Genomic DNA, 12,498 nt, shown 5'->3' on the forward strand with positions numbered 1-12,498 from the left:
CGCCCGTTGTATTCTTGGAGACAACGGGCTTTGCCCCTAGTATTACAATATTATAGTTTATTGACTGGTATTTATGTTTATAGGTTGTAGAAGAAACACTGTTTCAGATTTACTGCATTTAACAGCAGTTTTTCAAATGGCACAGGAGAATACAGCAGGAAAGGGAGACAGGAAAAATCTTTTCCACAAGAGTATTCCTGCTCACAGTTCTTACTATCTGAATGGATATATTTACTAATTGTATTCTGAGGTGTTAAGGGAAATGTACATTTTAAAACAAAAGATCAAAAATTCTTTCATAGCACTATGCAGATATCCACAGAGAAAAATTATTTTATTTCCTACTCTACTTGAATATTGTAGACATTGTTTCATACAGTGAATTTCCTTCCATTAATTAGCTGTCTCTTCAGTGTTATGGTCATTTCAAAATAGTACTGCTTTTTCACTGCACAACCTTTTTCAGAGGGCTTTAGAAAAACATTCTAAGTTAACACTCTGAACACTATAGTGCTGAATCAGTATAGCACTTGAGTACTATAGCGGCACCATTGAGATGTCTTGACTCCATTGGAGTCAAGGCATCTTAGCGGTACATTATAACGCTATATTAGTTTAGTACTATAGTACTCAACTTAGAATGTTCAAAAAATGTCCACAGAAGATTGGACAAGGGGGTAAGGCTATGGACATTTCAAACAGTACACCACAGTGATTCAGAAGAACAATGAAAATATAAGAAATGGAAGAAAGCAGTTTCCCTCAAAAGCAGTTTACTCATGCTTTGCTAAACTGACACGAGTGGGTTTGTATGTACAGGTAAATAAATTCTGCAAGTAGCCAGTTACTAAAATGGGTATGTCTGAAATATCACGGGGGAAATCCATTAGTAATCATTTACTAAAATGGAATCAAAGGAAGTTTGAAAATGGCAACTGACAGACATGGGAAGAGGTCATGTATTACTGTGATAAACATGATGCTATTTAGAATAAGTAAGAGGTTTGCGACAAGGATGGTTTGCATACACACACCATAAAACTGACCGATGTCTTCATTTCCTTACTAGCATCTGAAACTACAAAGTTATGTTGAGATGTTAGGATAGCTGTCTTTTCATTGGAACATGTCGGCCTTTGTGAGTTATTACTGAAGATTTTTATTCCATCAGATTCAAAATCAGTCTACAGGCATCTAAAGGGAGCAAGGAAATGGCAAGAAAGGGGAAAAAACCTGTGTTTCATTGCCAGCAGTACATGTGAAAGCAAGGAAACAGAATGAAGTTTGACAGAATGTTCTTTTCCATTTCACTCACTGTTCCTTGCACACCAGGGACCGAAGCTACACTGGCAAGGCACAGTATTATTTCTCAAATATTACAGTTAGCTAGGTACTCTTTCCCATTTGCACACACGTGGGTGTGCACACACACCTCCCGCGGCAACGAAGTTAATTAACTTATGGTACCATTGAAAGGTAAATACAATCTGTAATCATAGCACAGTTTATTGCAGTTAGATCAGTGCAATGGAGGTGTCTATCCTAAATCCGCCTCCTTTTCAACTCTATAGAGTCCTGCAAACAAAGGCCAGATGGACCACCAGTAAATACCATTTTTAAGTGCCCACTTGGTAAGAAAATCCATGTTCTTTCCTCTGCTTATCATCCGACATTATCCTTCCTTACAGTACCAATGGAGATTGCCCAAGAGCCATTCATACTGTTTCTCTGGGGTCTGGTACTTTGGGCACAAGAGAATCACCTTGCTTGCTCACTCCTTGCAAATGAAGCCACTAATAGAAGTCCTGGCTAATAAGTGACCTGCTTTTATTTCCTTTTCTAAGCAGGCTCTAACATGACCTGCAGTAACCTGAAGTTGTCACTAGACCATTGGCTGCTGAGAACACTTTTACCAGCCACAGGGAGTCCTTTTAAGTGGCATCCTGATGGTCAACATAATGTTTGAACTGGCACAGATATGGACCATATAATGTAGAGTGGAGTGTACGAGTATCTTCTCCCAGCCTTGCAATAGGAAAAATTAACAACTGGAACAGGCTATGAAGCCAGGCATGGAATGTAGCAATCACAAAACTAATACTGAGATGCAAGTCAGAGAAGTAAGCCTGACCAGGAAAATGACTAGTCAATTTAAAAAAAACAGCCATGCTCATGTCTAGAAACCGAGGTATTCAATCCAGATTTGTCATTGGACTGAGTAGACTCCCAGCATGCCAATTAGTTTCACTGTATTTATCTTTGCCTACCTGCCACCCATTTTTAAGCTGTCTCCTGAAGATTCCTGTCTGCCATTTCAAAGTCATGCATTAAGCCCCTTCCTTCATGAAAGTGTGCGTACTCAAGTAGAAGTAAATCAATAATTCCATTTACTGTTGTTGCACAGTACTGCATGCCAAATATATCCGTTAGAGACTATAGGTAGAAGATAATTTGGGAACTTATGCTTCAGGCAACCTAATGAATTCCAAATCTAAACCACCATTCCCTACTACCCTCAGTGGAGAAAAGAAAATCTTTAATGGGAAGATAGCGTGCAGTGCATTGTTGCGTTATTTACAATTGTAAATAGATCGCAATGCTGTAGCATTTTGATCATTTTTACTGAACAATTATGGATATGGCCAAGCAACAATATGTTGCCTCTTTCTGCAAAACATATTAACTGGATTCTAACAAAGCACAGTCAGTAATGGGACTATTTAATACCAGCTACATTTCACCAAAACAAGTAAATAAAATATGAATCTAAATAGGGAATATTTCAGTGTATTCCAGGGTTTATTCAGCATCAGGTGTATAATGAAGCACCCGAATAAGAATTTGAGGAGGAAGTTCATGTCAAATCTTGTTCTACTTCAGAATATCTAGTCATATGGCCAGGCAGGAGAGGCCTGTGGCTTTCATGTCTTCCTGAAGATACTTTTGATCCTGATAAGAACTGGAGACAGAGTTGTAGAATAACCTTGCAGGTAGTTTGTTCCTCTGTAAACAAATATATTGTTTCATACTGTTAAAAAAAAACAAGCTAAAGTTTTTGCATCTCATATGTTGCTCTGCCTTTTTTGCCAGTGTCACAACCAACTTATGGCAACCCCATGGGGTTTAGCAAGGCAAGAGACATCCAGAGGTGATTTAGCATTGCTGTGGTAAGGCAGCTGAGGGTAGTAAGGCAGCCGACATGCTGTCTGAAGCTCTGACCATGAGGCTGGGAGTTCAATCCCAGCAGCCGGCTCAAGTTCGACTCAGCCTTCCATCCTTCCGAGGTCGGTAAAATGAGTACCCTGTTTGCTGGGGGGTAAAACGGTAATGACTGGGGAAGGGAATGGCAAACCACCCTGTATTGCATCTGCCAAGAAAACACTAGAGGACTGTGAAGAGCCCCCTTTCTGCTCTGCAGGGTAACTCTCCTTTTTTTCTTCCTTCTCAGGTGTCCTGTTCGATGCACCAGACAACACCACCACTTTGGAATACGATTTCAGGTATGTTTTTTCTTTATTCACCGTGCACAGCAACTTAACCCCATCGCTCATCCGTGTCTCTACCTCCACCATTCACTCCACCCCCAATTCACTTGCCACCCGTCTTTATATTCCCCAAGCTCCACCCTTCCAACCTTTTAAATACCCCTGCCCATTCCTCCTTCATTTCCTGTTTGGGGCGTTTCCCCTTTCCTTCCACCTTCCAGTCCGTTTCTTGGCATCTCCTCTCTGTATCTCAATCGAGGCAGTCGTATGCGAGGCCTAGCTCTGCCCCGCGGAGGGAGCGCAGTCAGTTGACCCCCTCTATCTTTTAGGTAAGTCTCCGCCTTGTGCCCACTCGCCCCCAGCCTGTCACATGCAAAAACCCCATGTCTCTTTGCCTCTCCGCTTTCTGCTGACAGCCCAGGCGGGTCTTGTAAGACACCCTCGATTATTCCGACGCTCGGCTGTTCTTGCCTGCTATCGATTATCTCGGGGTTCCACTCATTACGCCTTTGTTGTCTTTTTCCACAGCATCCTCTTTCTTTGGGGGCTTGGGCTTGGATTTCTATATGCAATGGCCATTGAGGGACCCTTTTGGCGTCCTTGTCTTCCAGGTAAGTTTGGCCAGTCGCTCTGAAGTCCCCACCCGGACAAGGGCGTCACCCCAAGGGTCAGACATGACTCGATGCTTGCACAGGGGATATCTTTACCTTTACCTTTTTAACCCTGCATAGTAAGCCTAGATGCTATAAGCAGGAAGCTTGGAGATCTGCCTTCCAAGCACTTATCAGGGCTGAGCCTGCTTAGCTTTCAAGATCTGATGAGATCAAGCAAGCCTGGGCTATACAGGTCAAGGCATCTTACTTTAACGTTTCTTCACCTTGCCTATCTCTTTCAGGCTACTTCTCATCATATTACAGGATAATTTCTTACCCACATGGTAAGATAGCTAGACTTCCCAGAAATGACACTGAACCTAGGTACATTTATGCAGCACAGACGCATCATCAAAAGCAAAGGAGCAACACCATGAGAAAGGGGGCCATGCAGCAGCAATGATGGCCGCCCCCACGGAACCTCAAGCAATTCCAAAACAACCAATCACAATATTAAAGAGTGATGATGCTCCAATATTATCTATGTATGAAAGGCAATTGGCAGTACAATAGCAATAGCAGAAATAGCATAAATACAATGGTGATGACAAAGAACACATTCCATACCTCCATTCCCGCACTCAGCACACTTCCTGGAATACTGTGCAACATACCTCTTGGCAAATCGAGTATAATTGTCCAGTAGTTCAAAGGAAAGAAATGCCTATGTCTGTAGCCAGAATTTCCCAAACTCTCCATTAATAGCCAGAAAATTGCTAGGGCCAAATGAGAAAGGAATGGATACTACTCTAGTTACAACAGCCAGGCACAAACCAGTTATAAGACTCGAGAAAAGGCTGTGGCTCAGTAGTATAGCATCTGCTTGGAATGCAGAAGGTCCAAGGTCCAATCCCTGGCACAGCCATTTAAAAGCATCAGATGTTGTAATGTGTCCTCCACCAGAGACCTGGAAAATTGCTTCCATTTCGAATAGACAATATTGACTTTGATGGACCAGATATAATTTTAGGGAAGGACACCAAGCAGCCAGTTACCGCACAGGGACCATATTTGATTCAGTAAGAGAAAACAGTTCAAATAGCAATAAGTGTAGTATAGGGATACTGTACTATGGGGTAGTATAGATACAAAGTAGGAACCTCATTAGTTAATGATGTGGAACTTCAGTAAAAGACAGCAATTTAAAGTAAGGACACTTACCAGCCACAGAGAACAACAAGAATAAAAAAGAGAAATGGCAAACTAACAGCAGCTATCTTCTCAAAACACCTTACAGGCCTTTTTTCCTCAGAATTCCAACTATAAACACCCACCAGGAATTTTAATACCATTTTAACATTCCCAGTGTGACATAAAGACCATGCCTCAGAACAGAATCCTGAAAATTGCTCCTCTCCCAAACAAGACATGAGTGTGCATGATAGGGTTGCTAGCCTTCATGTGGGACTTAGGTATCCAATGGAATTATACCTCATCCAGATTGTAGAGATCAGTTTCCCTGGAAGAAATGGATGCTCTAAAGCAGTTGTAGTCAACCTGTGGTCCTCCAGATGTCCATGGACTACAATTCCCATGAGCCCATGCCAGCGTTTGGTGGCAGGGGCTCATGGGAATTGAAGTCCATGGACATCTGGAGGACCACAGGCTGACTACCCCTGCTCTAAAGGGTGAAGTCGATGGCATCATTACCCTCTGAGGTCCTTGATTTCCTCAGATTCCATCCCTAAATCTCTAGGAGCTTCCCAACCTGGATGTGGCAACCCTATTCCCCGTCAATGGCCAGAGGGGACCTGATGACTCTAGTGCATGAACTCCATGACCACAAATATCTCAATCTGTGTTCTGTAGTTCAGGACAATTTGTCATGAACCCCTAGTTCCTGACCCATAGTTCTCACCCCTTTTTGAGATGTGCCTTATTTCTTGTACTCCTAGATCTCCCGCTGAGTTGTGGCACCTTCCCTAGCCCACTTGAGAGCACCCCTCCCATCTCCCATCTCCACCTGCATTTCAAAGGCTTGTCCAGTTCACACTTTCTTATCTCAAGGCTGTTCTCACTTGGAACTTAGTCTAAACACCAGATGGCGAATCGGCTACTCTGGCACCCCATAGATCAAAAGAAAGCTGTAGTGGTCTTTTGGTGTGAATGATTGTTCCTGCCAAAAGCTGCCCCAATGCCCCCTCTCACCTAGATAAGGTATATCTGCTTTGTGCCCCCCTTGCCCTGTGTCTCTGTCAAGATTCCTGTCTAAGAACTTACGTGATGTGCTGATCTTTGTTCTGATTTTCCAAATAAAGACTTTTACTTAAAGCTTCATCTTGAAGCCCGAGAGTGATGTCTTTGCTCCAAATCTCCTGGGTCTCAACCGCTTGGTTCCTGACACAACTATACATAGTGGCTGATTAATGATCCTTCACCATGTTGTTCATGGATAAACAAGTTAGTGCTTTGGCTAAGAGTATGTTCTTTCAATTACCTTTGGTCCCTTATTTGACTTGGACAACCTAGCTACTGTAACCTCCAGATAGGATTATTATAGCATGCAATATAGGGCTACCTTTGAAGTTCATCCAGAAATTACAACTGGTACACAGTTTGGCAGTTAGACTTCTTTCTGGAGCATATTACTCAGTGCTTTGCTTTGAGCCCAATATGAAGTGCTGGTTATCACTTTTAAAGCTGTCATAGCCAAAGGACTTGATGCCTATCAATCCACATAACTTGATGACATGCCAGTTATGTTATTTACTATAGTATTTTTTTAAAATACAAGACCTTGCTATAGAGAATTGTTCAATCTAAGCTGACCAATCCTCTACCACTATTTTACCCTTTTAAACTATATTGACTTAATTATGATGGCAAAACAATGTCACTATAGAGTCTTTTCAGACATGACAATAACACAGACCATTCTCTTCGCTAACTTTGAAGTTACATCAGCAGAAGAGATTTAGTTGCAGTCCTATCCTTGTCCAGCTAGCGTAACTCAAGGGTATTATTGCACAGTTAGTCACCCTAGAAAGGTCAAGATCTTTTCAATTCCGCCCCCCAGAGGGAAATGGCTGCAGCCTGCAGTGTTTGAGATGAATTCCTTAGAAAAGTAAAGTAACAATTTAACAATATACCTTCACTGCTTTTCTTTTATATAACCAATTTAAACATAATTCCCATTCGATATCACAGGCTGAAAGAAAAGACTTTCATTTTTCTTCAGTTTTATGCTGTTACCCTAAGAAACCTGAAAGGTTTATCTTGGAAAAGGCACATTGATAGAGAGAGATTAAAATGAAATAACATCTTTTACTTGGTGTTCAGATTAAATGCTAGACATTCTCATACAGTCTGATTAAACACTGAAGTCAACAGAAAGAATTTATATTAGGCTAAATTAGCAAAGCAAGTGTTACAGAAGCTTACTTGAAAGATATTAGCAGTGGATATTAGCTTCTCTTAAGCAAAAACCAATTTACCCTGTCCAAGGAAACCCAATTCCAGAACACTACCAAGAGATAGGGCTCCAAAACAGACCTGGGCTGAAACAACAGATTCTGTTAGGGTGGAAGTATCACTGAAACCCTTTCTGCGTTGGTAACTTAACTGTGCCAGCTCCTGTGCAGGAGCACAAATCTGGGGCAGACATTTACAAGACAAAATGCTCCCCCATGCGGGAGCAGGAAGAAGCAGGGCAACCTGCTTCAGCTCAAACTCCAGCCTGCAGCCTGGAATGAAACCTCTGGTGCAGAAACGATCTGATAGTCTTACTCAGGACAATCTTCAGAAATTCCACAGAACACAGATGTCCACGTGGCTGATGCTGCTACTGCCTCTGTGTACTAGAAGCTTGACACTCACATGAGGTGAGGCCTAGCATGCCTCAGGAGATAATTCTGAACTATCTTCAACCTTGTCTTGTATCTTCCAAGGCCAGCAGTGACAATCCACCCCTAGTATGCTAGAGATACCTATGTGATCCTCAGAATGCATAATCCTCACCAGGATTTGGGGAAGAGAGGCATCCATTCAATCAAATACTTTCCACTGAAAACAGCATTTCAATTCATTCTGAGGTTCAGGTGGAAGCAGTCAAATGAATTATTGCTAGGCTGACTGGTTTGATCAAACCTGTTGAGATATTATGCTTCCTGGAATTCCAGGGAAACGGTGGCCTGAGCAGGAACATTTCTAAAAGTTCCAAACTTATCTTGCTGTAAGCATATTGATGCCAGAATAGAGAGAATTGATTCCTCCCACCCCCGCTATAGGTGAGATCCAACTGAAAGGTGAACTCATGGCGGACCTGATTAATTCACACTCCATAAAAACAAGTTTGTTTCAGAAAACAGAATAGGAGAATATTTAAAAGCTATCCTGATTACAAAGTTTATACCAGAACATAGAAATATCAATAACAACAATTGAATAAATTTTCCAGGCAATTAAAAATATTTAAAAGGATAAAGCACCTTTTAAAGAAGTTGTGATGATACCATTACATATAATAGTTATGATCAAGATAAAAGAAGGAAAAAGGAAAGATAATACTGCCGATGTGGCAAGAGGCACACATTTTAATAAATGGAATATTAATAGAAGCAATTTCAATCAAAAAAGTAATGTGCCAGGGCTTTCCTGTCATCTTTATTATTTATCCTAGTGATAGTGATAAAGAATTTTACTGCAAATATTAGACAAGATACAAGAATTAAACTAATAAAAGGGGATGACATAGTTATGTCAAAATGAAAAGTTATGCATATAATGTGTTTTTAACAGTTTTGGATCCATAAAAATAGTCACTGAAGAATGTAGACTCTTTCAGGATATAAATTTAACAAAAATAAAACAATGAACTTTTAACACAACAAGATATTATAAGGAGTACAGAATGCACAGCTATTTGATCCTATTAAATATTTGGAGATAAATGTGACTGGACAAAATTCCAGTTGTCCTAGAAACTGATGTAAGTGGACTTATTTACCTTGGAAAATATTTTTCAGCTATCATTTCAGCTATCAAAAGGAATGTATTGTTAAACATTATTTATTTATAAATCTTGCCTACCTTCAGGACTGCTTGCTTGCTTATGCCCCCCGCAGGGCCCTTTGCTCTGCGGGTATGAATTTACTGGTTGTCCTGGGCCCCCGGGACATACGCCTGGCCTCGACCAAGGACAGGGTCTTTTCGGTCCTGGCCCCAACCTGTTGGAATGAGCTCCCGGAAGAGCTAAGGGCCCTGCTGGAGTTACCAGCTTTCCGCAGAGCCTGTAAGATGAAGCTCTTCCACCAGGAGTACGGTTGAGGCTGGGGCAGAGTCCCGGGGGAGGGGTTTTCCAACTGCTTCCCAAATTACCTTTGGCCCCGGCTCTCATTACATTAGATTAGATCCAGTGCCCCATCCTGAACAAGTAGGGATTATCAGAAATTATGGTCGCCATTGCATAGTTGATTAGTATGTGATTGTTATTTTAATGGGGATTTTATTGGGGTTTTATTGTTTTAGAATTGTATGTGTAAACCGCCGCGAGGCTATGGCAAGCGGCGGTATACAAATCTAATAATAAATAAATAGACAAATAAATATTTCAAATACTACCCATATATATACAGAAGAAAGAATATTGACACAGTGTCAGATAAATGGAAAGAAACCAAGAATAAGTTTTAAAATACTTCAAGATGAGAAAAAGAGAAGAGAGTTAGCAGTTCCAAGCATAACATTATTTTATCAAGAAGAAGGTTTGGTCTGGTTTCTGGATTGGATTAGAAATCCAAGACAAATAATTTTAAAACTTGAATTAGTAGTCCTAGATGAAGGTTTACCTGCCTCTTGTGGCGCAGGGTGGTAAGGCAGCCAGCATTGCCGTGGTAAGGCAGCCGAGGGTGCTGTCTGAAGCTCTGAATATGAGGCTGGGAATTGGATCCCAGCAGCCGGCTCAAGGTTGACTCAGCCTTCCATCCTTCTGAGGTCGGTAAAATGAGTACCCAGCTTGCTGGGGGGTAAACGGTCATGACTGGGGAAGGCACTGGCAAGGCCACCCCGTATTGAGTCTGCCAAGAAAACGCTAGAGGGCGTCACCCCAAGGGTCAGACGTGACCTGGTGTTTGCACAGGTCATGTCTGATCCTTTACCTTTACATGAAGGTTCACACAATTATTTACAGATAAAGAAATCAAACAAAATGATCATAATAAGAAAGAAGTTACGTAATTAGAGATGGACTTTTGAGATTATGGTTCACATGCCAGAACATACTGAGTCCTCCAAATGTTCCACTTATGTCCTCAGTAGAAGCTTATCATAGAAAGAATATATAAGAAATAAAAGTGGTTTCTTAACATATGGCAATATTTATTTTATTTATTTATTAGATTTATTTCCTGCCACTCCCATAGGCTCGTGGCGGGTCACAATAGTCCTATCCCCATTAAAATACCAATTAAAAGACTTTAAATAACAATCCCAACATGGCAGAAGCTCTCATTATTCCTATCCCCTGCTATCAGAGCGGCAGGGAGGGTGGGGAGCAGATCTAACTTACTAGGTCCAGGGGGGAGGAATGCTGGCACTCATTCACTGACCCCGGCCCCAACCAAAAACCTGGCGGAAGAGCTCTGTCCTGCGGAACGCTGGTAAGTCCTGCAGGGCCCGCAGCTCACCTGGGAGCTCATTCCACCAGGTAGGGGCCAGGCCCGAAATGGCCCTGGCCCTGGTCGAGGCCAGGCGCGCTTCTCTAGGGCCAGGAACGATCAGGAGATTCTCCCCCGCTAAGCGTAAAGCCCTGCGGGGAATATAGGGCGGTAGGCGGTCCCTCAGGTATGTGGGTCCCAACCCGCGTATAGCCTTAAAGGTCAAAACCAGAACCTTGAACCTGATCCGGGCAGCAATTGGCAACCAATGCAGCTGCCTCAGCACAGGCTGGATATGGGCCCTCCAAGGTGTACCAGTGAGGACCCGAGCAGCTGCGTTTTGCACTAGCTGGAGTTTCCGGATCAGAGACAAGGGTAGGCTGGCGTAGAGCGAGTTACAGAAATCTATTCTGGAGGTGACTGTCGCATGGATCACTGTGGTAAATCCTCATAGGAAATGCAAGTCCTGGCAAGATATTAACGATGAAGGGATGACCATTCAATGGCTACTATGTTACCAATCCATTTCAAGTCTAAAAATCATCAACATCATAGGTGGAGCTCTACATGAGATGACTGAGTCCAAAAAGCTGATTATAAAACAAAAAAAAAATAATTTGGGGGTATAATTTAAGCCTATTACAAATCAGAAAATCTGGGTGGTTACCAATAATGTGAGCGTGAATAAAAACAGAATTCTGTATATCCAGGAAGATACAGCTATATTGATCACCAGGGGTGGTGGGAGCATTGTATAAAATTGGCTTCTGGTATTTTGATCCAAGAGTATTTGGAAATCCCCTTTTTTTCTCTTTTTTTTTTGTGTGGAGGAGGTTTCCAATAGAACCAAAAAAGAAAAAAAAAGTTTTTTTTTTCTCAGCCCCCCCCCCTCCCCGATTCGAATACCATACCAGTATTGGGATTTTTTGGAAATATCTAATTTTTTTTCAGGTTCAATAGACTCAAATGGGGGGAGGGGATATTTTTGCACATCTCTAGGGCAGCTTATGTTCCATTCCACAGCAGTTACCAACTGTGTGCATGTGCTTTTAAACAGCAATTCAGAAAAACGAAGTCTCAAATTTAGGCCAAAAACCTCAAAGTTATAGTCACAGCCTCTCATATAGACCCATTATGCACAGGGGTTTTAGCGCACATTCGGGGTGGAATGGGGCCACTAAAAACACCGATAACGCATGGAGCCGGCAGCAACCGGCCGCAGCTTCGGTGCATGCCGCCGAAAAAGCCGCGTCAGTGAAACGCGGAAGAAAGCGCAGCTTCCGGGTGACCGGGGCGCAACCAGAAGCGGCGCCCGGATCGCCGCGTGCATAATCGGTTACTCTGGGTTTTGCCACCGTCGCGCCCCGCCCCGTACATAACCGGTATGCATCGCGTCTTCCCCCTCCGCGTTTTCCATGTGACCCGAAATCGCCGTTTCAGCGGCCGTGCATAATGGGCCATACAGCTGAAACGTCAGCATTTTTTTAAAGGACTCTTTCCTCTCCCTTTGCAGATCAGTACAAATGTGGCAGTTACCAAGAGGAGAATCTGTCTGTACATTCCACAGTTCTGGTAAATGAATTTAAAGGCACTGGGACAATTTATCAGCACTTATGCAACTTCCTTTCAACTGCATTATAGTATATTTAGTCAATTTCCCATGTTAGATCACTTATACTTGGCTTTTCCTATTTCTCATTCACTTAAGATGTCACCCTGAACTAACTGGCACATCTGAATTGATCTATGTAGATTACATTAAATAGT

The 12,498-nt window shown here is 42.2% G+C and overlaps 2 protein-coding genes across 5 annotated transcripts in view; one reads left to right on the forward strand and one right to left on the reverse strand.

Moving 5' to 3' along the window:
- Positions 1-12,442, forward strand: part of LOC143841218 (uncharacterized) — a 53,302-nt gene extending 40,860 nt beyond the window's left edge. For 2 of the 3 annotated variants that reach the window (XR_013232628.1, XM_077345266.1), the window contains exons 2-4: positions 3,449-3,500; positions 4,014-4,096; positions 12,245-12,442. Coding sequence is in view for 2 of the 3 variants with exons in the window: in XM_077345266.1 (XP_077201381.1) it covers positions 3,449-3,500; positions 4,014-4,096; positions 12,245-12,372 (263 nt within the window). In the remaining variant the exon portion in view is untranslated. Of the gene's footprint in view, positions 1-3,448; positions 3,501-4,013; positions 4,097-4,380; positions 4,663-12,244 lie in introns of those variants that run through there. The other variant, XM_077345265.1, reaches the window with a different exon arrangement.
- LINGO2 (leucine rich repeat and Ig domain containing 2) overlaps positions 1-12,498 on the reverse strand; it is a 666,496-nt gene that overhangs the window by 520,997 nt on the left and 133,001 nt on the right. The gene's annotated exons all lie outside the window — the stretch shown is intronic.

This window comes from Paroedura picta, chromosome 7, assembly GCF_049243985.1.
Source record: "Paroedura picta isolate Pp20150507F chromosome 7, Ppicta_v3.0, whole genome shotgun sequence".
Classification (NCBI taxonomy): Eukaryota; Metazoa; Chordata; class Lepidosauria; order Squamata; family Gekkonidae; genus Paroedura; species Paroedura picta.